Source organism: Emydura macquarii, unplaced genomic scaffold (genome assembly GCF_026122565.2).
Source record: "Emydura macquarii macquarii isolate MOO-44397 ecotype Brisbane River unplaced genomic scaffold, CSIRO-AGI_Emac_v2 contig_1876, whole genome shotgun sequence".
In the NCBI taxonomy this organism is placed as follows: Eukaryota; Metazoa; Chordata; order Testudines; family Chelidae; genus Emydura; species Emydura macquarii.
In genome coordinates, this window is record NW_027132013.1 from 28,355,947 (window position 1) to 28,375,890 (window position 19,944).

Sequence of the window (19,944 nt, forward strand, 5' to 3'; positions counted from 1 at the left end):
AATGGCTGGAAGTTAAAGCTAGACAAATTCAGACTGGAAATAAGGGATAAATGTTTTACAGTGAGAGTAATTAACTTTGGTACAACTTCCCAAGGATAATGTTGAATTCTCCATCAATGACAATTTTTAAATCAAGATTGGATGTTTTTCTAAATGCTGTAGGAATTGTCCCAAGGAAGTTCCATGGCCAGTGTTTTGCAAAAGGTCAGCTATATGATCAAAATAGTCCCTTCTGGCTTGGAATCTATAAATCCATGCTCCAGCAGAAAAAAGAAAAAGTTTGAAAAATCTAAACACCGGATTTTATGTGCAAATTTGAGAGCTAAATTGTTGAACAAACATACCTAAATTGCATCTACAAAATGTGTATATATTCAGCCATGTAACGGAAGTATGCAAGGTCTCCTTTGTGTATGCATTGTCATAGCTTGCAGGCAAATCTTAGGGTAAAAGTCTACATGCTGGAACTGTAATTTCCAGCTTGGGTATAACATACATGTGCTAGCTTTGAGCTAGAATGCTAAAAATAGCAATGCAGAAACAGCAGCACAGTGGCTATAGTATGTTGTGTGCTGAGTTCCTTCCTATCTGTCCCTATTTGCTTGATCCCAAGCTTACCAAGCAATCCAGATCTCTCTGTATTAGTGACCTGACTTCTTCATTATTTACCACTCTTCCCAGTTCAGGGGAGGGTGGAGATGGGGAGAAAGAAATATATTTGAAATTCATAATATAAGAACTATGAGGAAGGAAAACTGTAGAAAGGTTAATGTTTCACCTCACCACACAGACAGTGTCCTTTTAATTATCTTGGTAGTTCATTTTTTTTTCCTTTTCAAAGTATCAGAAATGACTAGATTAGTTAAACAAAGCGGTCTACATTATATCGGTGCAAAAAGTGTATAATGAACTAATAAACTTTTTTATTGCACTCATAATTCAGAAATAGCCAAAGCAATTTTATTAAATTTGAAAAAAGCTTTACTTTGGACAGAGGCTATGTATGCCAAGTTTTAGTCCAATGTGAAATTTTATGGCATGGTTATAAACACCTGAAAAACAGCATTTATAATAGAAATACTGACAACATGAAGAAACAAACTCCTGTTATACTGTTATACTGAAAAAATTCTTTAAATAAGAATCAAGCATGTGAAATCTTCCTTAAGAACAAAACTTGCTATATTAAATCTACAAAATATATATTGCACAAACACACATTCACCTCTTCTACTGTCCAAAGCAATTACACACCGCCCACATTCAATATCCTTTTACCACAGCCTGCAAAGTTCAGCACTAGCATAGGTTAGTCCCTATCATCTGTAAAGTAATCTATGCCAGTTTTTAATGCACAACGGAAATCTGGTTTGCTCCCAGCTGCTGGTATAATAATTACTGTCCTATGGTTGCTAAGAGATACTCTAACTTTTTTTTTCCCCCAAGACTACTAAAACATTTCTGTGCTCACAGGCAAAAGGATGCTGGGAAAAGCAATAAAATGAGTCCAGCTGTAGCTCTCCAGCGGAATTCAAAGCCAGATGACAGCTGTAGAAAAATGAAAACCAGAAAGAGCTTCTCTCTTCTTCAAAGTTTCTCCTCTCCTCTCCATTTTTCCAGTTTGCCAGAGCTAAGCCTGGTAGAGAATTCAGCATTGTTTTGCAAACATTGTTTAAAAATGTTCTGCTTTCGGTATTGTTGAATGATTATACAGAAGGAAGGATAAAAGACCACGTTTCCCTTAGTTGTATTTTGCTTCCATGAGGCCTGAAATTTTGCTGCTTGATTCTAACCAACTGGTGAAGGTTTAAGTATTTTTTCATCTGAGTCAATGAAACAGGTCTCAATAAATTTAAAGTAATCACCTTCTGTTTTAGCCATTTCTTAGACTGGTGGAGCGATTTTCAGATTTGGCAGTAAAACCTTCACTACAATCACATTTTTCTTGGCCTAGACTCTGAAAGCGTTGAAATGTTGTCCAAATTAATTATTTTTAAGCAATTTAAGAAAAAATAAATAGACATATGACATATATATTGTTTCTCCTAAGTCTGCTTTGCTTACCCACATTAGAACACTGACGTTTTTTTGGTTATCAAATTTGGTATACGAATTCGTAAAACATAACAGGAGGAGATCTACCTTTGAAAAAGTAAATATGGTTAAATCAGCTAACTGGTATCAGGGGGGAAAAAAAAAAAGTAATTCCTCTTCCTTGTTCAGTATGCACTATCCCTCCTCACAAAATTGAACAGTTTTTATACAAAACCGCTATATTAAATTTAAATAAGGAATGCAGATGACCATCACATTTACTGCTTGGGGTATAACATGTAGTTAAGATGCTATTTGCAGTGCATGCAAATAATTTGTGTAGGAATTTCTTAACCCTGTAACACATGAAACAAATGACATTACAGTATCATAAAATCACTGCTGAATTAGATCTCAGTTACTTGCAAAAGGTCATAATGCTATAAATTATTTTGGTAAGATGAAGCCTAAACTTACTTCATTTGCACACACAAATAATTGGACACACAAACATTATCTTTACAAAAAGGAACAACATAACCAATTCACATCCTGTCTGCTGCAGCAAGACCATTTTAGACAATGTGTGTGAATCACAGGTCTTTTTGCCATTTTGACTAAAAAACACTTAATCCTGACAACAACAGTCAAGTAATTCCTTGGAGTCAAAGAATATGACAACTTTTTTAGCCAAACAAATTTAAATTTTCCTCTGCCTTTGCCTGCAGCAGGAAATTTGAGGAAGAGCTTCCTGTCTTATTACTTCAAAACTGTAATGAAAAAGTGTCAGTGGCCTGTCAATCATAGCAATATACCTGAACAACAAAGTCTGCCAGGCATTGCAAAATATTTGTTGTGTTTATCTTGCAATTCTCAAAATCAAAACTTAATAAGCATATCAATTTGAAAGTCATATGCAAGTATTCCAATAACTGTATGAAAAATAGTAATTTGCTCTGGCTTCACTATCAGATTAAAACAGATTAAGAGATCTTGATTAGTTCTTTAATTTTGGTTTACAATTCTTAACTTCTTAATTTAAAAACCAATAAACCACCTCTTCTCTAGAAGTTTATATTTGGTAGAGGAAAACAACTAGGGCCAGCCACTTAAACTGCAGGTACACTGAATGCAAAAACATGAACTTCAGCTGAGCCCACAAGTCCTATATTTAAACAAGAAAATCCGATAAATGCATGCCTCATTGCTCAGCTGCCCACACGTGATCAATAAATGGGTGTATGTGCACCCACTATACACACAGATGAAAATTTGTCCTTTAGAGTCTCTATATATGTGCACTCTTTATGTGTGTGCGTGCGCACGCTTTTTATATTTGTCATTTATGACTACACTAACTTTTTTATATACACATTTACATTTGGAAATAATGTAGTAACTAGAGAATAAATTGTACTTAATTTTAGGTGAAAATTTTTTTTACAGTAGGTTCTTGAAAAATAATCGTCAGCTAATGACTCACGGTGGTGAACTGGTATTTTATGGTGCTAAACAACAAAAATATGTACACTCAATGCTAGCAGTGAAAGTCTTCAGATACAACACACAAATGCTCTGATAAATGGTAGTTTTAGTCTCATTATAATCAGTAAATATAGCTGTACCATTCTCTCTCTTAATAGCAGTTTGGGAAAAGCTGAAGTGTGGATTTTTTCTTTTAAGTATGTTTAAGATTTCAGTAATATTCTGTGCAGCTGAAAAGTAAATCTTAAGTAATTAAATAAAGTTATATAATCTTAAGGTCAAATGAAAATGACCTCCATTGAGAAAGAATCTATTAGATCAATTGGGAATTTTCTTAAGTTTCCTCAAGGTTCTTTAAACAAAAGAACAGGAATAACTTACTAAGGCTTTTAAAAATATATATATTTCATTTACACAATCTTCCTTCTCCCTCATTAATTCTACATAGGTACCCTTATGTTACCCTTGTGTGTTGAAGGTATGAATTCAATTTAATTTTTTAAATATTTAATTACTAATGTTTTGTAATCTGCTCTGCCTTTATTAAAATTTTGCGTGGCCAAACTTGCAATCTTCATAATATTCTAATAATAATAATCTAATAATATTCCTGTGGATATCAGTAGCAGCAAAGCTTATGCTCTAACATAACTATTTATTTCATTCAAACCAAAAAGCCATTTGAACATAAAGTTACAGATCTTTAAAAAAAGTTATAAAGCAAGGTCAGTTGTCACTAAACTTGGCTCCTACACATTAAAGGGATTTTATAACAAGACGTAATGTTGTAAAATACATATGTTTTAGTAGCTATACACTAGTAATAATACAAGTTGAGTCCAGAGATGGTATGTAGGCTTTTATTATTTAAACCTGTCAAAACCCTAGAAATTCATAAGTTATTTTATAACAACATTTATATGTACATGCTAAATATTGCAGTATTCTTACTGCACATGTACACAATCCTTTTGTGGGATCTATGTAGTACGAGATATTTGAGAAAACTGCGAAACCTTGTTAAAAAGGTGGATAACAGTTAAGAACCACCTATTGTAAACACTTCAGCAAAACATCTCTGAAATTCCAGTGAATTTTTCCAGCATCCCAACTAACAAAATATAATCTGAACTACAGAATTTTCTAATCTATGGTAAACATAGTTGGAAGTAGGAGGCTACTGTGCTGATGTGAATTAAGGACACTACTGTTTGTAGCAATTTCTTATAAGTTTAAATATAAGTCTCCCCTCATAACTGGTTGCAGAAAGAAGCCGCTGCCTAAGGACCTAGGCGGAACGCGTTTCCACAGGGCTAAATGACCAGTGCAGGCTCCTTGCTGCAGCCAAGGGGATGGGAGATCAGTGCTCCCCTCCCCTGGCTGGAGCGCTTTGCCCTGCTCCCCGCTACGTCTGGGTCCATAGGCGCTGTGATCCCTCCTAGAGCCAGAGGGAGGAGAGCACTGATCCTCCATCCCCCTGGCTGTAGAAGGGAGCCACTGTCTAGAGATCCAGGTGGAGTGCATAGGGCTACAGGACGCATTCACTTTCCCTGCTGCAGCCAGGGAGACAGGAGATCAGCGAGGAGCTGGCCTTTCAGGTTGTAAAAATGATATCTGTGGCCCTCAAGCCAAAAAGGTTGGGAAGCATTGCTCTAGAACAAGGGAAGTGTAGTCTGGAGGGTTAGGGTTGAAGAGTAAGCAAGTTACGTGGTATATCAATGAAATTTAGTGGTGCTGCTGTTATGCTAACCCTGCGATGAAGTAACATAAAAGTGCACCAAGCCCCGCAGAGCCCTACTGAATCTGGCTGCAATGTGTTATTTAACTACAATCCATCCAGTACATCTTCGGATGTGACAGATTCTTCCCCAACTTTCACAGTCCATAGAATGTGTACGGATAGCAGAAAGTTCAAAATTCAGTCAGAATTTGCCCTGTGCTGCTGCTTCAGCAAGGAACTCCTCATACTTTAAAGGGCAGAGCTACTCTTCAGCAGTCAAGAAGCAAAAGGGCATAGCTGATAAATTCTGTACTGCTCCATGTGTGAAATTAGTGCCAGCAATTTAATCCAATTTGCACATAACCATAAACTTAAGCTTCTGATCTCCCACCCCTGCTCAGAGCAGATTGTGTTGTAGAACACAGAGCTGAACAAAACTTGGCAGTTGTGGCTTGGGTAGATGAGTTCTCAAGGGTATCTAGAAGCCTAGCTGGGTGGGGTGCTGCTGGGATTCCTAGGGATAAAGGTACTGGAGGTTGGGGAGCTCCTAGGGGAGCCTGATGCAACTGACTGTGGGAAGGAGATGGAGAGCATGCAGGCATCGGAATTAGTATTGGGCCCCCTCATCTTGTAGTGGTGGTGCTGTCTTCTCAAGTGCTCCTTCCTGGCTTGTGTGCAGCAAGAGGAATGGCAATAGAAGGGGTGCCTGGCTGCCTCCTCAGAGCCAGAGTGGCCAAAACAGCAGCGCCTATAAAGAAACGCTTGCTGCCTTCCCATAGCACAGCCAAACATGCGAGATTCAGCCTGACCTGCAGGAATGTAAGTCAGGACTGCCAAATGCAAGATTGCATGGAACTTGGCAGCTCTACAAGGGACTGCTAGTGAAATACCCAGAATGGAGATTGTTTTTCAGAAGACCAAATTGTCATCTTCCTCCTTAACCTCCCCAATAAAAGGTACTTATCCCCACAACTACTACACACACTTCAACAATAGTGAAGCACAGGCCTGCTCTATCCCATGAGAGGTTGTAAATGTGCTCTGATCACGTCCCTTCCTGCTCTCAGTACACCTTCTACACTAGGAAAGTAGGGAAGGATAGTGTAGAGCTGCCTATGCTAGCCCAGGACTCCTCCATGCTGAGGGAATCCTGAGCTGCCCAGTTAATACATCTTTCCAGAATGTCATCTCTGGTGGCTAGAACAGTTGTCCCAAATAATTAATAAATCTTAGTTTTCCCCTGTAATAATTAAAATGATTGTAGAAGTTCTGGTTTTACTAGCAGTATATAATCCTTGTCTGAAAATCTAATTAAGGATACCCAATCAACACATGTCTTCTTCTGTCTGTCTCATCTGCTATGTGACTTTCTTCATTACCAAATATCCTTTACTTTACTATGTCATGCAGATAGACGGGGAGAAGCTTTTTTGCTTGGCCACCAAGAGACAGATAACAAATATGACCACAATGGGTATTGCTAGTCATGATGAGACCTTATACTATGTGTTCTGGACTGTCTGAAATATTGTAATCAGATGCATTTTATGTGCGTGACCTAATCTCAGACTAGTTGCTATGAATAGGGGTAACAACCATCTTTTGTGAAGAAACTGACTCTTTTCCCACTCTCCCTACAAATAATCTTATCATTATAAATTTGTCTAAATTATGCTAGTTTAAAATACATAAGATTTTAAAGTGATTTTCCCTAACAATATTATTATAAAGATTATTGTCCCCTATATTTTATAAAGCATTTCCCTCTTTAAATCCCTATTCCATTTTGTGATAAAATTAGATGGCTCTTACCTATCCATTTGCATTATAATCCTTTCTATATACTGGAATTATATTAGCCCCTCACTAGCAGTTTGTTTCTTAACCTGGTCCTCAAATTGTGCAAATCATCTACCAATCTTATCTTTGTCATTTTGTGCATTTGATATTCTAGCTCAGTAAACTGGTAAAAAGGCAATGTGCAGTACCAGAGTTTAATATCTAAAGACAATCTTTTCTTCAAAAAGTCACTTTAGTATACCATCAGTTTTCTGAGTGACTCTGAAGTCTTTAAAGAGAACCTCATTCACAAAAAAAAAAAATCTTTTATTTAAATGGGATATCTGAAAAAGTGAACAATAGAGTAGGAACAGTTACCAGGATTTTCTTTGTATTTGCTACACTAAATAATTGGGACTAAATGAAGAAAAGCACCTTTGCTTTACACAGCTGTGACATGGATTTTTAATGATATGCTAACTTGGTAGTTATGACTACATATCAATTTCACAGTATTCAGTGATGTCTCTGAGTAAAGCATCATAACTGTTTGTGACACATCTAAAGGAAGTTTGTTACCTCTCTCGTTGCCTGTAGAAATTGCTCAAGAACAATTCAAATAAAAATTAATCCTGTAATGTTGCTAGGGTCAATAAAGCCTTTAAAAAGGTGCTTAGGAACAGCTTTAACTATGGCACCAGCTTTATTTAAAATTATATGAAATTTTACAATATGGTTAACCTCTTTGGACTGGACAACTTCGCACCATTTCCTCTATGATTCTCTTAGCTTGGATTGCACATCCCCCAAAAAACAAAAAACCCACCACCTTAATCATGCACAGTACCAGCAAAGTATACCAGAGCACAATAAAGTCTAGGTCAGCAAATAAAAATAACTGTATATTTTTGAAAGACCCTGGCTCCTGTGCTTTTCTTTACATGTCACCAGAGGATCAAATGTTGTTCCAATGGACACCTGTTCCCCTGGAACAGAAAACAAACTTAAAAACTGGACTTTTAAAACAGCAAACCATCCCCTTGTTTAATATGTATTACAAATATATGAGAAGGGCTGGATTATAAATTATTTCCAAAATATTGGATCTAGGAAACACACTTTAATTAAACTTAAAACTACTATCAGTACTAGCAAGAAGTAGCAAAATAAAGTTACAGAAGTTAATCAACTGTCATTTACTCTAAATATAATTATGTGATTGGCATAAAGCTCAAACACTTACTTGAAAGCCATCTTCAGCCACTTCAGCATCACCGTGCAATGGTGGACAACCTGTGGAAAAATGAGAAGGGCAAAAACAAACATTAATTTTACTTTCCTTCACTATGTATTGCTTCAATCATTCCATCTGAGATTCCAATAACCACTTAGAATATAAAAACTGAATCAAATACAAAGCCCTTTAAATAAATAACTTCATCATTTATGGTGACAAGCCTATAATACAGGTTCCTAGTACTTCTGCTGTTCCTGTAAGATTTTGTCTTCTAACTAGCTTGCAATTCTGCTTTGCTGTGTTCATACCACTGAATATTTCTAGTCACCTACTTATTTGCTTTTCTCTCACTTTTCTTGTAAAAGCTTTTTTCAGAAAACTCTACCATAATTCAAAATTAAGAAAGTACCCTCTTTTGGAATAAATGTTTAATTAAGGATTAATTAAGGATTAATATATTGTGTGCTACTGCCACATGCTAGAATCTTCCAACTCCCATAATTATGCCTTAGCTGCATGAATTGGTAAAAAGGCAGTATATGTTGCATATATCTAAAGATAAAAATCTTCCTTCAGAAAGTTATTTTGGAATACCATCAAGGATGGTATTCAAAAAGTGAGCGCACACAAAAAAAGATCAACATTAAAAGGACTAAAATGTGTGTGCTCAAAAGTTCATTGATTAGTCTTGCATTTTCTCTTATAGGAGTGCAGATACCAATGGCAAGTCAACTCATGACAAGTCATTTTACTAGAACAAAACAATTAGCATTCTTCCTTTCAAAGTATGTCTCCCTTTACTAGCATTGCTTCAGGCACATGAAAAAACATTAAATCTCAGATGGGCATCTATACAGAATATCAAACTCTTCATTGTTTGACTTTCCCTTTTAGAAGTCTGAAAGGGCCATTTCCCTTTTAGAAGTCCCTTTTTCATTGGCAAATACTAATTTTTTGTCCCCATCCCATTTATTGTGTTTTTATCTCAGAACAGTCTTTGTTTTACTGTCTTTCTTGTGCACCAGTTTCCATGACACAATCACAGCTCTGGGACTGTGTGTCAATTAGACCATTGCTTAAGGTTTTGCATGAGACATTTTTCCACAGATCCTACATAAAATTTGTGCATAGTTACTTCGACAACATCATTTTTAAAAAGTACTTAGACAAAGGAAGTAATCTTAAGGGTGTCAAGAACATATAATGACATGCCCCCAAGAGTGTGCATCCATTAATATATACAAACCAAGATCAACAAATCAAAACGATGGACTTGTAGTTAAAAAAAAGCATAGGACTGGGAATTTATGGTTATGGTTAAACCAGTTCCATCGCAGGTTTCTAGTATGATCTGGGTAAGTCACTAAACCTCTCTATGCCTCTGTTTTCTCATCTGTAAAATGGAGATAATGCTTCTTTATTACACATGCATGTTTTGAGAATTAATTATTAGGAAAATATTGGGATCCTTAGATGGAAAATGCTAGAGAAGTTCAAAGTATTATTAAACTGTCTAACCATTACAACCACTGTGGAACAACCTAAATCTTTAAATACCTCAGCAGCATTAAATCAAAATACTTATGGTGTCATTTCAAAGGGTTAATATGGGTAAGATAAAAAACAAAATAACCCAAACCAAGATTCATACCTTGAGAGAGATCTTCTACAGCTCTACGGATGCCTCTGTCAAATGCTCGAGCATCAGCAGGACTCTGAAATGTGAGGCCAAACTTCTTGTCATCAATCTTCCAATGGTGAAAAGTTGGGGTAACTTTGTTGTAAATGAGGTCTTTCTTTAACATACATTCCAAAACCACCTTCCAGAAATGGAGAAAAAAAATTGTAATTGTCTGAAAATCTCTCATATTTGCGTAGAAAGGATATTCAATATACATCTTTTGGATTTTACTTGAAAAAATGACCTCATGAATGCAGTTAACAAATCCTTGTTTAATTTCTTCCCAGTACAAACAAGCAGTTTCAACTAAGGCGAGGTCCACATTAGAAACATTTGCCAATGTAGCAATGTCAGTGAGGAGCAAGATTCTTCTTTAGTGACATTTCTATACGAGCAAAAGCCCTAGTGTTGGCATCATTTTCCAGCATGAAAATGTTTTTGCCAGTATATATTATTTTGCTTGCCAAACCAGTTAAGTTATACTGGCAAAAGCACTTTTTTTGCCCGTATATGCGACATCTACACAAGGAAAGTTTTGCTGGTATAGTCTATCATAAAACTTCTCAGTGTAGGCTAGGCCTAACTTGTATACTGCTTCAAAGCCATTTTATCTCCACCTTCTACAGGAGAAGTCACTGAACTCAGAAATTAATACAGTAGCAGGAGTGAATAACTGTAAATAAGCCACATCTACTTTAAACATTACAGATAATTCAAGCTGAAAACAAGCAAGATATAGACAGCTGTAGTTTTCAACTCTATTTGATCAAACAGCCACAAATATCATAAAAAATTCTACATTTTGTGTTGGAGTACCTTTGGAATTAAAACAGTGATAATATTAAGAGAAAGGAGAATATAAAAATGACATCTGATCACAGAAATACTTGCGGCACATGCAGGCAGTTTGTCCAGTTAAGAAACAAAATATAATCTTCCTATCATTCGACCATTTTTCTCTGTTTTAAAGTTATCACACAGAGAGGTTTAGTTATATTATGTTTCTTGCTAAAACATGTCAATAGTGAACAAACTGTAACAGGGGCCTTGTCTCATATTTTTGCAGCATTGTGCAAATTTAAAGCACTTCATGATAAGTTGTTACACATTATTTTTTATTTTAACCCTGGCATATAATCTTTTCAGAATACTAAACTCATTTGTTTTGTACATTGAGATAGGAAATATAAAATCTCTTATAGTGGATGCAAAATAAGGATTTATTTTGAATACAGCATTTGATTAAAGAGAAGACTTGATCAAAGTTTTCTCCATATCATTTTTACTCACTAATTATTAATATCTCTTGAAATCAAAATTCTGCTTCCTTATACTTCCAAAATTCCCTCATCACAAAAGGATATTTGCCACTGGATTGCACTATTTATATTTTTAATATAGGTCATTTGCAATTTCTGGGGAAACCAATACTGAAAACAATTTGCATAGATTGTAGTTAAGAAAAAAGCATCATTCTGGGCTATCAACATGCTGTGTAAGAAATATTCAGTTCTTAATCCAATCACTGGCATTTTTGTGATGACAAAATCCTATATATAAAACAACTCTGGAATAGACAGAATTAATTGTTAAACTACCAACACTAGTCTTCCTTCTCCTCCCAATTCAGGATTGGACCCCAGATTTTTTTTTTTTTTAAATGCATTGTCTAGTCCATTTTGAAGTATCTGATGTGATGGAACTTCCTTTGCTTCTCTTGAGAAACCACTGCACAGTTAAGGTGAATTTAGGACTATTTATCTTCATATTTAGCTTTCGTATTCTCTATTAATTCCACTGTTCAGAATTCAATTGCCTTCTATCGCCAGTAATTACTTCTTTCTATGCAGTGATGTCATTAATTTTAATTTAGACCTTTTACTCTTTCCTCACATGTAAATCTCTTCAGCTGCATAATTACTTTTCTCTTATCTCCCTCCAAATGGTTAATACCGAGGTTCTCTAGTCTAGGTATAACTGTCTATGAAGAGAGGAATTATGGGCTCTGTCTACCTCCCTTTACATGTGCATCAAAAAAACCCGTAAACCATGCTGTGAGATGTCTATAGTCTATTTTTAATTTGCAGCCCACTATCAAACTATTCTCTTTTGGTAGTAAGTTTTGTAAGTTTCTTTCTACAGCTCAATGTCCTCATTTTGAATTGTTCCTCCTCTTCCTCTAACATTAATATTTTTTCTTCATTATTTTTGTGTCTTATGTTGTTCAAAATGCCTCCTAATCTGGAACCATAAATTTACACTGTCATCCAGAAAATCAATGAAAGATGTCAAGTACGGGAACACTGATTCCCATAGTATCTCACTGGACATCTGCTCCAAGCTGTGTTAATCTAAACACCATGAGATAAAATTAAATGAAGGAGGGGAGAAGGGAGAAAAATCAGTGCTTTATATTTCATGCTAACATGAGAGGGAAGTCTATTTTAAGATAAATGCCCTTTACAGTATTATTAGCCACCTTGTGCTGAAAACTAGCATTTCTGAATGGCAAATCCTTATACAAGATACATTAGCACTGAGTCAAACTCCAGGCTGCCTATAAATTATAATGCTATCCACAAATCCAGACTTTCACCTGATCAAAAGAAAGGGTTTTTTTTTTTTTTTTTTTTTTTGGGGGGGGGGGGGGGGGGTTCTTTTGTAAATCTGTTTTATGGAATATCTGTTTTCTATAATACTCAATATATTTATGCATGTGAAATTCATATAGATTCCTAGCCCAGTTTAGACACTAGGATAAAGTATAAGTTGCAAGCCCATAGTCAAATATCCAAATTGCTCCTAGTACCCTATAAACCCAAAGGCCCCGTTTTCTCCTTTGCAGCATGTTGGTTTATTTTAATTTTTTTTTTTTTATTAAGTTCAGAAAGAAGCAGAATGCAAAGAAAGCCTCTCATTTCCTTAAGCCCAAAAAAGCCCCTCTGTGCTTAAAGCAAGTATATGGCTTTTCAGAAATTCCACCTCCTTAAGGCGCTTAGAGATCCATAGATGAAGAAAATTATACAAACTTGTTAGGAATTATGTTCATCTGGACCCATGGAATATCTGATTTATTCAGCATGTGTCTAAAACACCAGAAGATTTATGAATTGAAAGAAGCAACATTACCCCATTTCTACAGTGTCTAGTCTTGCCCAACCAGAGTTTGAGTTTTCTTCCAGCATTAAGTTATGCCAGTTTTGCCAACACATTGGAATTTTTCCCATCCCTCTTGTTGGGTGATATGAAGGCTAATGGCAATACATGCAGGTAGATAACCTTGACCTCTGACAGATTTCGTGGCTGGAATAACTCAGGTATGGGCAATCTGGTCCCATATCTAAAACAGTACTTAAGACCATAACCCAAGATTTGACATTTTTTTTAAACAAGCCCCCAACTCAATATAATGCCATCATATAATTTTCCAAAATAAGTAGAATAAAAGATTCCATTCAAGCTCTTTCAATAATGGTTGGAAACCAGAGAAACAGCATGCAAAAACCAAGTTTCTTTATACTTCCTTACAAATATATTGGATACTTCCATTCCTAAAGTGCTTACTAACCTCTCGTCTTTCTTAATGTACACTCCTGGAGAGATATACAATATTGCGCCACAACAAACAGAGTATCTATTTAGGTTCCTGCATATTCTGTGGTTGAAGAATTTTCCATGATCTACACAATGGTGCTAAATCATGCCGTAGAATCTAAAAGTTTTCATTAAACTAGATATTAACCCTCATGCTTCTGAAGATAACTCTGGAAACATGAACCAAGTTTATATCAATGCAATTTTATCTTTCCAAGCCTGCAGACAACCTGAAACATGTAGTTCTGAGGTGTGAATTGGCCTGCTCATAGTAAATCATTAACTCAAACCTAAATAAGACAATCTAAATGTCAATACTTTTATTTTTGTACTGTGCTTTTCCAACAATCCTGAAGTGCTTATTGTGATGCTTCCCAGGGGCACCCAGGATTATGAGGCACCTCACTATCACCCATTCGTAGCGTGAGGAAGCCTTGACTGTGCCTGCAGTGATCCAGCTTCCTGAATCTATCAAGAAGTCCCTGCGTCACACCTATGGCCCTACAGATGTCATACCATCATTTGCCTCCAAGCAGCTACCAAAGTTTCCAGCTTCCCTGCCTCTTACTCCTAACCCTGACTTCTACAATGGTGTTATGCACGTCAATTTAAAAAAACCCAAAAAACAAAACTCCGTAGTATACTAAAACATAAAGATGTGGGCATAGTCCAAAAATGGGGTTTAACAGGAGCTACTCTTCTGATTTTTCATTTTGATACTGAATAAAAACCCTCCACTTTAATACTCATGGAAGCTGGTGAAGAACTCTCCACAATCCAGGAATCTATAATGTTTTGCATTTATTTGGTAGAATATATATATTTTTAATAAGGTAGAATTATTCATTTGAATTTTCTGTGTAGTTTTTTTGTTTTAAAAATGATTTATTTATTGATCATGCAAGAGAAACAGCATGCAAGTGCACACATATATGCATGTGTGCTGTGAACAGCACTTATTTCTAGCTAGGTTATCTTGAACCCCAACTAGCTTAGAGTTTCAGCCTGGATAAACATTTAATTGGTTTTAATGCCATAGTCTTATAACAGTTTCAGCAGAGAATCTATGGACTTCATTGGAACAATGGATGAAACACCAAAAGGTTACAGAAATAAAGCTTAATTATACTTAAAAAACAACAACAACAACAACAACAAAACAAACCCCAGAATAGTACTTCTGCTTAGTGCAAGTCAGAACCTTTTTATATTTGGAGCATTTACAGTCTCAAAACAAGAAGGTTTTGACCCCAGGAAGCAGACTATTAGCAGAGATTGTCAGTGTACCTAAGTATTTATTAAAATATTAAAGTGATGTGGTTTTCCTTTCTATAATTATAAAAAAAACATTCATTTTGTGCGTTTACTATTCTCAAAACTGCTTAAATTGGCAAAAGTATTCAAAGCAATTTTTGACTTGCATAAGCAAGTCTAGACTGAAATAAAAGTTACGAATTTATTTTACCCAAGATTAACACTCAAGATACCCATACACTGCACAGATAACATTTTCAGTAAGTATGAAAAAAAGACCATTTATTTGGTGTATACTTTTTTGATCATTTGCCCCCAGAACCGAAAGCTTCGATCAGGAGGCTAATTAAGCAAATTATAAAATCTACGTGGCTTCCAGTTATGCTTCTAACAAATTATATGTACGTAGATACAGTCCCATAATATATCACACAGGGCTCAACTCTGCAAACATCTATGCATATAATTTTACTTGTAGTAGTCCCACTGAAATCAATAGGATAACTGAAGTCCTCTATTTTCAAAAATCATTAAATTGTGGAAAGAAAGAAAGAAAGGCAGAGAGGTTTTCCTTTTTTGGGAAACTGTGTGGGCACATGTAAGAGAATAAATGCTGACCCACTATACTATTACAGCAATCTACCCACAATCAGAGGCTATAATTACATGCAACAGAAAAATACTTAGGTTTGCACGAGTGAGATCACCTGGACCAAATGTGGATATAATCAATGCCAAGACACCTTCCACTATGTTGCATCAGTAAATGTTACAATTGGCAGGGTCATACTTGTCTTGTTTAAAAGGTTCATCAGACTTTGCTACAACCATCTGACCTCTTATCGTAAGGTACAGACTCTTACTCTGGGTGCTCAAAGCAGCGCTCCCTCTATGATTATTTTGGAAATCAGGAATCTACTCTGTGTTTGGTGCTGAAGCAATGATCATGAGTTCAGGCATCTTAAGAGTGGGACTTGCTCGGATTCTTCCAATGTAAATTAACCAGAACCTCTCAGGGGAAGAAGGGCTTACAGAAGGCAACATCTTGTCTGAGGCAGTGTGTGCTTTATTCTCCAATGGGGAGGGGATAAAGACAAAATCCCGGGGGAACCTATGGAGGGTAGGATGACCACCTTTTCAAAAGGCAAAAAGCAGGACACATGCAGGCCTCAGGGGCTCCACCCGTTGCTCCTTCTCTTCGCCTCAAGGCCCCACCCCTGGCAAGGCCAGAAGCCGGAGACAGGCAGTAGTAAGAGCTGTCCAGGGAGTCCAGGCCACTGTGGAGAGCACCAGACACTCAGGCATGGGGCAGGGATGCCTGAAAGCAGCCCCGACCCACGTCCTCACCCACCAGGGCATGCCATCCAGGGCAAGCGGAGTGTCTGGGATTCCAGGGCTCCCCACAGCAGCCCAGGCTCCCTGGGCAGCTCTTATTATTGCCCAGCTTCGGCTTCTGGCCCGGCCAGAGGCGGGGCCTCAGAGGGAGAGGTGGAGGAGAGGAGGAATGGGGCCTCGTGGCAAGACAGGGAGGGGGTAAGGCCCACCTCAGCTCCTCCCACCGGGGAGAAGCTGGTGCTGCCCCTGAGCCTCAGGCAGGCAGAGAGCAACACTGCAGGGAATCCAGGACAAATGCTGTCCCGGAGTCATTCAGCCCGGGTCTGGGACTTCAACTCTACATTTCGGGACTGTTACACCCAATTCGGGACAGGTGGTCACCCTAATGGAGGGACCCAGTTCCTGACCACACAAGATACAAATCTCTGAGTCCACCCCGGACACTGAGAGGCGAAGAGAAGTTACCACAGATTTGTGACTTGATCTTATGAGTTTATCTGCCCTGCTGTACACAGAGAGAGTGAGCAGGGGATACTAAGGAGCTGAATTTCTGGAGACAGAATAGGGGAAACCCTCGTCCCTGTGAAGGACTCCTCTAGAAGCACAGTTACCATTAATTTAGAATTCATTTTTTTGCTTTGGCTGATCTGGCTCTGCAACTGGTGGACCAAATCTGCCTTTTGACAGCTACAGAAGCAGAATAAAAATTGGCTGGGCCTTCAGAGGTTGTGCTATTTCCCTTTCTGCCAGTCAGAAACTTATACATAAAAATAATATATATTTATCTATCCTAGGACCCTGTCTACACTTACCTCTGAGATTCAGCGACAGTCGACTGGAGTTACGCAAGCTACGCAAAAAACTTGTGTAACTCCCGTTGACTTCTCTGCTACTGTTCTGCACGCCGTCTTCACTATACTGCGCCAACGGGAACTGCATTCCTGTCGACACAGTGCTACACCACTTGTGAAGGTGGTCTTAGTACGTCAATTTCTGGATCGACTGAGTGGGTCTTCACTGACTGCTCAGTCTATCCAGATAAATCGATCTGACAGCAGCGACTTTGCTACCGTCAGTGTAGCAGTAGCCTAGTTCTTCACTTTCTTCCCATTTCATTCTTTTAAATTGGGAATTTTTTAAAACTTGTTTATTTAATTTCTTAATTGGTAACAGAATTTTAGAAACATATAGATTTTTTTCCCTTCACATAAGTTTTACGCTTAAATAAAATGCCCAGGTATGCTGAGAAAAACAAGTCTAGGGTCTCATTAACATCTTTACTTCGATAACATTGACTCAAAAGACAAAGTAGATAAGCAAATGGCTTGTGCTATGTTTGTAACTGTCACCATATGCCAATATCTTGAACTTCTGGGAGTCAAGAAAGCTGAAATGCTTTGACCAGGCTATACAGTCTCAAGGTTTGCAAGGAAAAGTCAAATAGACATGTGCTCTTAACAACACATGAAAATCCTACCTTTAGGTGTCTAAATCTGGGATAGGAGCCTAACATTAGCCTTCTATTTTTGAAAATTTGGGGCTATGTAAGAAAGACTTCAGACTATTAATGTATTGGAAGACTAAATAACTTTTCCTTGTTAACACTAAGGCAATTTTGTTTTGAAAAGCTTTAAATAAAAATACAACTCTAGCTCATAATGCTGAAAACACTTAGGCACATGCTTAATTTTAAATACATGTTTAGTCTCATTGAAATCAATTCAACTCTTCACATAAAGAAGATTATATACTCACTTAAGCATTTAGAAGATTAGGGCCTTAATTTTCAATATTTTGTTTTTTTGTCTATAGTAGTTTTGTAGCAGTCAAGTCAGATCTTATCTAAAGTGGCCTTTTTTAAACTATAAATGATATTTAAAAGTTTTATACACTTTAAGTTGCAACAGAACTAATTTACTAATTAGATTTACAAAAGCCTCAAACTCATCTAACTTGCTTTACCCTGCAGCAGAAAGCTGAAGACCCACTTTAAAAATTCTCTCATACTAATGTTCACAGGTACGTTTACTAAACATTTACAAAAACCCCTGTAAAAGAAAAAACATGTTTCCTATTTGTAACACTGTTTCCCCACAGTTGTGTATTTGCTCCTTGTTATTAGAAGAAATAGTAGCATTTTTTTTTCTGAAGAACATTTAGTATGAAAAGATGGAAAATAAATTACATGATTTTTTTGCTATTTAGTAAAAGCAACAAGATAAATCAAACTTTGGACACACAACACAAACAGTATCCTGTTTTCATTCTAGCATAAGTAAACAAACCGTAATAAGAAATAATTTTTCTGTGCATGTATTTTAGCATGCAAACTTATGGTTTAGCTACTTTTGAATTTAATTAGCATTCTGGTACAACTATGCCATTTAATCTCTTCCCAACTTCTAATCCAAAGAGACCAACTCAAATGAAAAACAGAATGAAGTCTCTTAAAAAGTGATGGATTTATATACTGAATATATATATTCTTTAAACAAATGCATCCTTGCATCTCTCAAACTAATTAATTTTTTTTTCCCCAGAAGAAAATTTGTAACCCTTTTCCATCTGTCACTTATGATGGGTGAACCAAATTGAGCCAGTCGCCTCTTTTTATTTTTATACTGGGTTCCACTACAAGGAAGGACAGGACAAATGCACAAGCCATAACAGAAAAGCACCATAATTCAACAAAAAGCCAAATCAGTTGGTGTGCATTCTCATTTAACAAATAGGATCTACAGAATTCTAAAATCTAGAAGCTTTAGGCAAATATATATTTAATGACATTAATATCAAGATAGAAATATGTCTATGTTTACACAGACTAACAGAGCAGCGGACCTGACCATGTTAAAGTGGAGTGTAATTCTTCCAAGTAGACTGGCTGGAGCCAGATCTAGGAAGGTGAATATAATAAAAGAGGAAGTGTGTCATTATGTCAAGGGTATTTTGTGAGACTTTACATTCCAACAGAGATCTAAGCAAGCTGGCTAAGCTAGTCCAGTGGAGAACCTCCCTTTCCTCTCCTAAATGAAATCAATATCCTTGGTTCCACCACTTTGGATTTCCTTTCTAAACTACTATCATGCCATTTGTCAATATCATGCAACATTTTAAACTATTTTTTAAATTTTAAATTGACCCATTATATGTACTTCTGAAGGCCCTACACAGGATCCAGCTAAAATTTGTTCATCACTCATCTTTAACTTCTAGAGGAACTAAAGGATCTTCAAAGTTAAGAATTTTGTTTCAGAATAAACAGTAATTGCTTGTTAAATGCTCTCAATTTAGTGAGTTATTTTAAGAGCTGCTTCCCTGTCTACAAGTTACTTGGTCAATCCACACTCAAATAATTCTAACAAACCCTAACAATGTAAATGTTTTTAAAAAAAAAAAATATCCAGGCTGCCTGGTAGAAATACTTGTAATTCAGACTGATCACATATTTGTGCTGTCAAGAAATGAGATTATTTTGAGGTTGATAGCACGACTTCCTACAGACAAACATTCTATATAGCCTGCTTTAAATCTGAAAACAAAAAAGGAAAATATGAAGACAATTTCATAGGAGTAAAACAGAAAACAAAATTTAATTTAGGAAGACCGTATATACTTCTGAAGGAAAAACACACATTTCTGAAAATTCTAATTTCCACAGACCAAGAATTCATATAGGTGGATGGGAATGATAATGGAAAGGAAGCCATAGTCACTTGTGCCCCAAACCTGCAAAGACTCACACATTTGTTTAAGCACAAATAGTCCCACTGAATTGAATATGACTACTCATATGCTTAAGTCTTTGCAGAATCATAGCCTTAA

At 36.6% G+C, this 19,944-nt stretch overlaps 1 protein-coding gene across 1 annotated transcript in view; it reads right to left on the reverse strand.

Moving 5' to 3' along the window:
- SPRED1 (sprouty related EVH1 domain containing 1) overlaps nt 1-19,944 on the reverse strand; it is a 95,142-nt gene that overhangs the window by 16,687 nt on the left and 58,511 nt on the right. Inside the window, exons 3-4 of the mRNA XM_067558047.1 lie at nt 9,907-10,075; nt 8,262-8,311 (exon numbers count right to left, since the gene is read on the reverse strand). Of these exons, the coding sequence (XP_067414148.1) occupies nt 8,262-8,311; nt 9,907-10,075 (219 nt within the window). The remainder of the gene's footprint in view (nt 1-8,261; nt 8,312-9,906; nt 10,076-19,944) is intronic.